The 9302-nt window shown below is 40.4% G+C and overlaps 1 protein-coding gene across 1 annotated transcript; it reads right to left on the bottom strand.

The window, feature by feature from the left end:
* Positions 1-5375: 5375 nt before the first annotated feature.
* odad4 (outer dynein arm docking complex subunit 4) lies at positions 5376-9140 on the bottom strand (the record flags this gene model as incomplete). Its single annotated transcript, XM_080448210.1, has 11 exons — positions 5376-5411; positions 5580-5680; positions 5796-5992; positions 6124-6210; positions 6371-6578; positions 6681-6905; positions 7116-7269; positions 7735-7796; positions 7908-8061; positions 8147-8278; positions 9027-9140. 11 exons carry the CDS (start codon positions 9138-9140, stop codon positions 5376-5378), a joined length of 1470 nt encoding a protein of 489 aa, XP_080304336.1.
* Between the last annotated feature and the right edge of the window lie 162 nt (positions 9141-9302).

The raw sequence follows: 9302 nt of genomic DNA, 5'->3' as shown, positions 1-9302 counted from the left end.
TCTGCTACTCAGAGTGTGACTGGTGAAATTGCTATATTCTAACGCAGCAACAGCTGCAGCTGAGCCAAATGGCCATTGTGCTGCTTATCTATAGAACATACCTTATATGGCTATTTAGACAACTATAAGAACGTTGTGAGATGTTTGTTTGGGATGGTGCTCGTGCCCAGAGAGGGGCTGCTGGAGGGGGCTCTCTGCCCTGGAGTCTATGATGATGCTGTACTTGAATGAATAAATGAACATGGAAACTTGGAAACCTTGACGTCTCTCTTCTATTCTCCTCCATATTATTACCACCAACAAGCCTGCTAACCTGCAGTTTATGCCTCAAATACACGACATATTTGGCGAGCCAGCTCCATCGTTGTGCATACTTTTGCGAGTGTGTGCTTCGATTAAAGAACCTGTGTGTTTTGAGGTGGCCGTGATGCGGGCCTGTGAGGGGAATCGGACCCGTGGGAGTCTTCCTACGGCGAGGAGGACCACCGCCATGGGGACGTCAGCGCGACCTGGATTTCTACTATGATGAAGGACCTCGCAACGGCAACGCTGTGATGACTGCCGCTCATGACCTGGTGGCTGCACTACTCTACTCTTCTCATGGGGACGGCGGGGCGGAGATCTTGCTGGTCGCAGTTCTCCGTGGGGGGAGGTGGTGTGAACAGCGGCTATCTTTTTGGCTGGAGGACAATGACGTGCGTGGACATTGAGCTAGAGGCGACGAGAGCAGCATTATCGGATGGGAACACTGAACATTCGGGACAAGAGGTTGTATTTTAGTGATAAAGTGGTTTAAACTACGGAGCGTTATTTTTGTTGCCGTGCGTAAAAGTGTGAAGTGAGGATTTTGTTATTCTGGTCTCTAGGGTTAAATGTGGAGTTTTTGAGGGCGATTCCCTTATGTTTTTTGTTTTTTATTTGCGCGAGGAGTTTGCGACAACAGCTGAACCTATCATATTAGGGTGGGCGTGTGTTATGGTCCCTTTCCAGGTAAAGGAGACATTCGTTCATACCACAGGATGTTATGGTTTGCTGTGCACATTTTATTCTAGAGTTTAAAGTAAACAGACAGGCCTGCACACTGATTGGAAGGGGAAATGCATACTGGATGCGACGTGAGGGGGTGTCTCTGACAAACTAATAAGGCTATAAAAAGTTTGGTCTTGAGATAATTGATTCCCTTATGTTAAGTAAGCGACTGAGATTGATAATGAGAGGCGAAGGGGGCTAAGAGCGACGGCAGACAGAAGGAGAGATCGATGCGCTGAAGTGCATATTGATGTATTTTCTCTGCGAATAAGATTTTATTTTTATTCTGAAATTTGATGTAAACCACTTTATGACTATTGTGTAATTTTAGTGCCTGTATCTAAGTTGTTCTATCTGATGTGATGTTTGATGTTAATTCTTCCTAAATGTCCTTTTGTTTAAACTTCCAGTCACTGGTCATGGGGGGTGTAAGTGGAAAGAAGGTTAGTTTTTTATGTTTTCTCTTGCAAACTGTTTATTCAATATACCTGGTTGCGAAAGAAGTTTGATTCTTTCGTGGGGGGAAGTTGTGTGGTATCTGAACAGTATGCAAGTCAAAACATATTAAGAAATGATACTCAGTTTACTAAAGTAAGAGAATCATGAATGTGTTGTGAGCCAGCCTGCCATCTGCTACTCAGAGTGTGACTGGTGAAATTGCTATATTCTAACGCAGCAACAGCTGCAGCTGAGCCAAATGGCCATTGTGCTGCTTATCTATAGAACATACCTTATATGGCTATTTAGACAACTATAAGAACGTTGTGAGATGTTTGTTTGGGATGGTGCTCGTGCCCAGAGAGGGGCTGCTGGAGGGGGCTCTCTGCCCTGGAGTCTATGATGATGCTGTACTTGAATGAATAAATGAACATGGAAACTTGGAAACCCTGACGTCTGCTCTCTTCTATTCTCCTCCATATTATTACCACCAACAAGCCTGCTAACCTGCAGTTAATGCCTCAAATACACGACACCTGACAAACAACCAATATGGAATGGAACCCATTCGGTTAAAAAAAGAGCTGAATCTGTCTTGAGAGATTACCTGACAACCAGTTCACCAATCGTGGCGCGACCATCTCCCCGCGCTATGGGATCGAATCCCCTCCTGAAACTGCTGGCGCGCTAGAGGGGTGGGGCGAGCGCTACTCTAATGTGTACTAGAAGAGGTGGGGTCGAGTGTGTGGGGTGGCATTGCTACAAACATGGGCGATGCCTAATACAGATGTAGCCTACATCTGAATAAGTACGCATCGCCCAGCCAGAAGAATACAAAACTAAGAATGTCTTGTTTGCAGATTATTTGATGCTGCTCTCATATCAATATGACATTGATACCCTACCCGACTGGTCTGGTGTCATATCAGAACAGACAAAAGCTAATTTGTGGTCATAGCAATGCTTTCTCACCCTGCTCATGTACAGATCATAGACTCAACGAGTCCGGCTGAGTCACAGGCTCAGGCTCAGCTGATTTCAACTAACAGTTTGTCTGCCATCATGCCATCTGGCTGCTCAATGAACCATTTTCACAGATGTGATATAATAACCATGGTCATAACAGGGTAGACACTGGTGCAGCTAATACAATTGATAATAGCCTACTGAGTTGACAATATACAATAGTTTTTGGCCTACCTAACCCCAAAACCATGCATTGCCATTTCTTTTAACCATGTATGTATGGCCATATGCATTTGTGGGTATCTGTGTAATTAATACACATAAAGGCAAAGCTGTGATTTGATGTGACAATAAAGTTGAAGTTGAAATCAAACAGACTCTTCATTATTCATTTAATTTGCTGCAGATGTCTTTCCTCTGCTATGACATGTCTCAAAATGTTTCAAGGGACCATTTATTTATGTTATGCGTACAGTAATACATTATGGGGTTATATCATATCACTCACTTCAGTGCAGGTCATCGCCTATCATCACAACACTTTCCATTTAAATAGCTTAGGCCTACCTGAATCAGAATAAATAAAAGTTTGATTGCACAAAATATAAATGAAATATATAATCTTAGGCCTATACTTTCATCTATAAATAAACAAGTATTTGCATATAAACACCAAAGACATTTTATTTGTTTACAACATCAATCTAAGAATGAAAATGTGGTGAGAGAGACAGGGGTTGGGGCGTAAATATTCGGCCTAATATAATCTATTAATTTAATCTGACTGTAAATGGGAGTGGAACACACAATTGTCCTAGAAAGAAGATAAAAGAACACAGTATTTTGATCAACTTAATGCTGGAAAATCAATATAGTTAAATTAATTTCTGTTACAAAGTCTTATGATGGCTCATTATGGCTGAACATATGAAGCATTCTGAAGCAAGAGATTTAGTTTCATGACACATGATAATAGTAAGGGTTTTTCAAAGCAGGAAGTGTCCTTTCACTAATCATATGGCCCCTGGTCTCTGCAACATGAAAACAGAAATCATCTGCTTATGACCACAAAAGGAATGCCTGTTATTAACACTGAAATCATAGAAGTGAGAAATGGGGAAGCGGTGTGCGTTATGAATAGCTCTGATGAGGACATGTTGTTCAGGGGAAAACAGATTCAAACTGACAGGTTGCAATGAGGTCAAAGCTTCTGTTGTTCTCAAATCCAGTGACTGTGACTGTATTTTATAGGAACAGTCTAATTTGTTTCTACAAACTCAGGTTGTTGTACGGTTTAAATGATTGTTATTATAACACACAATCATAATCCTCCTTTGATTTATGTACATCATCACTGTCCCTCAGTCTGGTTTTATGGCTCTGTGCCAAAAGCATAATTACATTGCAACATGTTTGGACTGGACTGTAATGGGCAAAGATAGACTTAAAGCTGCACTATGTAACTTTCCTCTTCTACCCCCGGATTTGAACCCGGTTTCCTGCATTTTTACCATTGAGCTAATACAGCCTGCACTGCTTGCTCAGCGGATAAATTGAATCTTGACCATAAGGTCAAAATTTGTGTCAGATCCTGTGTCTAGGTGAGACATGACCTTTGACACAATCTAAATGTCTCAATAGAAGAGCAGGGAGACAAAATACAACCACCCCAATTGTATAAGTTATATCGTATTAACATACTCTATCATACAGATTGGACAAAATTACATTTTATTCATACAAAAAGGTTACATTGTGCCGCTTTAATATTATAAAATAATACTATTTAAGAGACATATTAAATGGTAGCTTCAATACGAAAATACACAGTTTCAGCAACAAGCTGAGAATGAGTGTCCAGTGTGATCAGAACCTTGAACATTAAGAGGAAAGGCAAAGTGGTTTGGTGGCAGTCATCATTTGTTACTTAAATGTAACCAAAACCAAAGAAATGTGTCTAGATGTAACAAGAACAACCTGTCAAACACAAAGGGCCAGGAGATGGAGCAATTGAGCTCTTTTAAGTAACTTGGGGCTGTGTTAGACCAACCACATATTACATGGAATGCATTTACTTAAAGTTATTAAACTGGGTAGTGCAATTACAGGCTGCAAACAAACCCAACTACCACGGCAAAGCAGTACAATGCTTAAGTGACAAAATATTAGATGATCGCAATCCTCTCCTTTATCCCTCCACTGACCCAGTGTCCTTTCCAAATCAGTACTTCCTAAATAGTTGATAAATAGTTGATAAATGGACACCATATATTTCCATTTGATAGAAGTGATCTTTTTACAGGATGAAGTAGACATCTTACAACCATTTAGCAATATTTAGGCTGTTCACAATATTTACTTCTAGTGATTTGATTTGTTTCAGGTGATCCTGTTTGGATGCGATATGATGTGGGTACCGTTTTTTATAGCAGAACTCTGCACATGCAAGCAAAGACATTTATACCGTTTACATGAACATTTTAAACAATAAAGTATTTTAAATTCCATTCAATTCAAGATGCTTATGTTTGTAATTTAGAAAGATAACACTCAATGACAAATTACATGTGCAGGGCTTATGCAGCTTACGCAGTTATATTTAATGCAGAACATGATTCAATGTATTAAAATATATAGTTTTCATAGCAATTTTGGTTTCTAAATCTTTCACCACAAATGGTATGCCTCTGTGTTGTAATAATGTAAGCATAGACGAGGAGACAAGATAATTGTTATCTTTTGTTACGAAATGCCTGAACAAATAGAGAGAACCTCTGTGAGTGAACTGAGTTGTAAATATCTGTCACTGTTTTATAAACATGGAATTATTTATACCCAATGTCAAAGAGAGAGATCAGTACAAATAACATTGAAAATACTTTTCCTTTTGATAGTTCAACTTTTATTTGTCCCCCGCGGGTCTTTAAGTGTCACCACTCTTATTATTGTGCTGAATGTTGTCTTGCCTCACGAAGGGCCTGAAAGAGGACACACAGTGTTAATGTGTGCGTGTTAATTTAAGTAGAAGTTGATTTGTAGAAGTTAAATTAACACTCTTTTAAATTAACACATTTTTGGTGCAGGTGGATAATTGTCAGTGATCAATGGCATCATGCAAGAGCAGAACAGAAATGATGAGAGGTCACCTTCTGAATGGCATCACTGGCAAGGTCATCTTGTAGCACCTTAGCATGGAACAAGGCTTTTTCAAAATTTGACACACTAGATTTGAAGTTTCCCAGTTTCACTGTGATGAGAGAGAAGGCAATTGGCTGATCAGAAAAAGCTAAAGTTTTTAAAGGAATGACACTTCAACCTACATTATTACATTCATCCTGTTCTATTATACTTTGAAGAATTACATTCCGCTTGTGCCACTAAAGCACAGGCATTCAGCTGCCACTTCTCGTCCGCAATTTCATCAGCAGCAGCGAGGGAACGGATGCCATAGTCTCTGGCTTCTGTGTAGCGCTTCAGCTCCAGGTAACAGCGACCGATCTCATGGAACAACCAGGTCTTCTCCAAAACACCACAAGCCAAGGGAATCTTCTCTTCCCAGCTAAAAACACAAATATGAAGAGAGGCAAAGTCGGTGTTAGCCTTGAACAAACATCTTTCCTGTTTACCAAATACCAAACCAGCACATCAATCACCTAGACAAATAAATGATTTGTTTCATTGTTCACATACACTTCTACAGCTTCTCGGAACTTTCCAATTCGGGCATAGACTCTGCCAATGTTGTCCAGAGCACGTGACTTCGCATCGGGGAGTTTGCTGTTAATGAAGAAGAGAACTGTTATAGAGAAGGAGAACAGCCAATGGGATTCCAAATATGGGGTTGTGTGCTCCTCCAAGGTCTCCACATCATTTCTCTTATACTGACTCTCTTATACTTGTATAATGGAATGTTAAATAATCTTGAATGTTGAATCACCACTGTGTAGCCAGCTCCAGGTCCTTCTGGTGGTTCTCTAGTGCTTTTTCCATATCCCCTAGATCAATGAGGGCATTCCCAATGCAACTGTGTAGGTTGCCCAGCACCTCTTTCTTGTTAGGTACCACTTCCTCTGACCATCCCAGCACGGTTTTCATGACATCTCGAGCTTTCTTGAGGCTGACCTCTGCATTTCCAGCACTCAATACTTAAAGGGGACAAATACATGAGCGTTAATCAGATTGAAAACCACAATAACAAAACAAGCAAAACCACTGAGCAGCTGTATTCATCATGAATTCCATCTTACCGGCGTCAATCTCCTCAAGGCTTTTGAGTACAAATCTCGTGGGGTCAGAAGGTGGCTTGTGACGAGTCTTGTTCCATTTCTGTTGTATGAGCTTACGTTCCCTTTCCCGTGCATAGATGGGCTTCTGCTGGTGCCAGAACTCAGTGCGCGTGTCGAGGTAGGAGATGCAGTTCACGATGACCTCCTGTATTCTCTCCCCACCACGCATCTTACCATTTACCAAGTCTGGAGAACATTAGTGGGACAGTTCATAAGTGACATTACATACAGCACAGTATGTTGTGCTAGCAATCGGCTGCAGTTGAACAGCGATGACACTGAACTAATGAAATTAATCTGACTTGTAGTGTAGTCATTCTGACAATATGTGAAAGACAAAGAACAAAGTGCAGGACACAGCTAAGAAATAACAGACAGAAACATTCATCGTCTTACATTCATCCTTCAGTAACTTTTCAAGATATTCCTTGTCACAGTAAAGCTCTCCCAGCAACTGTTTGGTTGTCCTCTCGCTCATGGTCTTCTGTTTCTGCTGCCTTGCATCCTTCCTCAGAGGATGAATAATGCTCACAGGTTGCCCCTTATGTACCTGTCAATTATCATGGAATAATAAACCTCTCTACATCAATAGGAGTGAAAATGAAATGATATAATCAAATACTACACAGAGAGTACTGTATATAAAATACTATATGGACCTGATGCTGTTGGCTCTATTCCCTGGAAACGCCAAGAAGTTCTGAACAAGAGAGCTGGATAAGGATAATTTCTTTCCTCTCCATCAACAACAGCTGTCATATAGTGCTCATAGCAAAGGTGTCCAAGTTGCCACTACTAAGCAGTAAACAGCATTGTAAAGCAGGGCTGGGTAGCTGTGTGCAAATTCCCTTTTATGGTTATTCCTCAAAGCTGTTGTTGTTAATGTTGTGGTTAATACTAGTAGTCAGGCCAGCCTATGTCTTCCACAATCTTCATACTGTATGCTACACCGACAAGCATTTGAAAATTGTGGGAGACATGTCTGTCTTGAGAGACACGTAAATGATATGCTCACCTCCTCATCTTTATCAAAGATTGACAGATGTTCCATATCCTCTGGTTTAACAGAGGAAGGGCCTAGGATGTGGGGAGAAGCAAATTCGTCAGAGAGACTTTGGAGCAGGAACACGAATATCCTATGCTGCCTGTGACTACAACATAATAAAAAAAAGTACTTTGCAGACTTACTGCCCACAGAATTTTCAATGGCTTCTTGCGCTTTCTGGATGCCAAGTCTGAACTCCTGCAACTCTGGACGCAGTTTGTGTCCTCTGTGGTAAAACACCAGCGCAAATTCGAAATCGCCCATGGTGTACAGTGCCTCTGCCTTACAGTGCAATCCCTGGAAGAGGCATAAAAGAGACAGAGAGTATGTTTTCCTGCATATCACTTAACTTTCGATATAAAAGCATAAAGTTACATTTTACCTTGAAAAACTTCTTGTCCCCTTTAAGAGAGGCCTCAGCATCTCTTAAAGCATTTCCGGAACCCCCCATCTTCAAATAGCATTTCGATCGGGCAACTAGGCAGTTCTTGTCATCCGGCTGAAGAATCAATGCCTAAACATAAACAAAAAGTAATCATGAATAAGTTGCACAGCAACTGAGTGGCAACTTGCCACTAGGCAAGCAGTAGGACAACTGGCAAACAGTTTGACTTTACTGGGGTTCGAAGGCTACATCAGTCCAGTCAGTGGTGGAAAAGGTACTCAAATGTGTTACCTAAGTAAAAGTATCAATACTGCAATGTAGAAATATTCTTACTTCAAAATGTACTTGAGTAAAAGTATTGGTATCAAAATGTATGTTTTCAAATGTATACAATTATTTTGAAAATAGCAGATCTACAAGCTCACAATGCATTGCATCGCAAAGCACTGTGAGCTTGTAGATCTGCTATTTTCAAAAATAATTGTATTTTCCAAATGGCCAAAATGTACATAGGACTGAAGTGGTTAATGTATGTTTTGTAATAATAATCAAAATCTACAAAGTACTAGTACCTAAAGTTTTTAAATAATTGTAGTGGAGTAAAAGTATAATATTTGCCTCTGAGATGTAGAGTAGCCTAAAAGTAAAAGTACTGAAAATTGGAAATACTCCAGTAAAGTAAAAAATACCTCAAAATTGTACTTGAGTAAATGTACTTAGTTACTTTACACCACGGCATCAGTCCACAGGTTCACACTAAATATCCATACTCAACTTTTAATACACCACTACTCTGCTTCACTCTTGGAGCTCTTTAACAGTGCAGAGCCAGTTGGCTTTCGCAACAATATCTTACCGAGTTCAACATTTAACTTACCGTGGAATAGCTTTCTATTGCCTTGACATATTCCCCCTTTCGATATAACTGATTTCCCTCAGCCATATAAGTATGATATGTGCTCTTCGGTCCTTGGTCTCCCGTGTCAAACATTTTGGCCATTTCCCCTTGATGTAGTTTTCGATTACTTCAAGTTAATCCGGTGCCCCGTCGATTGGTATCCTAGCAACCATCCTAACAAATATACTTCAGTAAGAAACAGTGCCCTCCAGTGTTGCGGCAACGTCGTGCACAGCATTACCACCCAAAATTATA

Source organism: Gymnoscopelus braueri, assembly GCF_963280865.1.
Source record: "Gymnoscopelus braueri genome assembly, chromosome: 13".
NCBI lineage: Eukaryota > Metazoa > Chordata > Actinopteri > Myctophiformes > Myctophidae > Gymnoscopelus > Gymnoscopelus braueri.
Note: the sequence above shows the minus strand (reverse complement) of the source record. Positions and strands in the feature narration are given on the sequence as shown.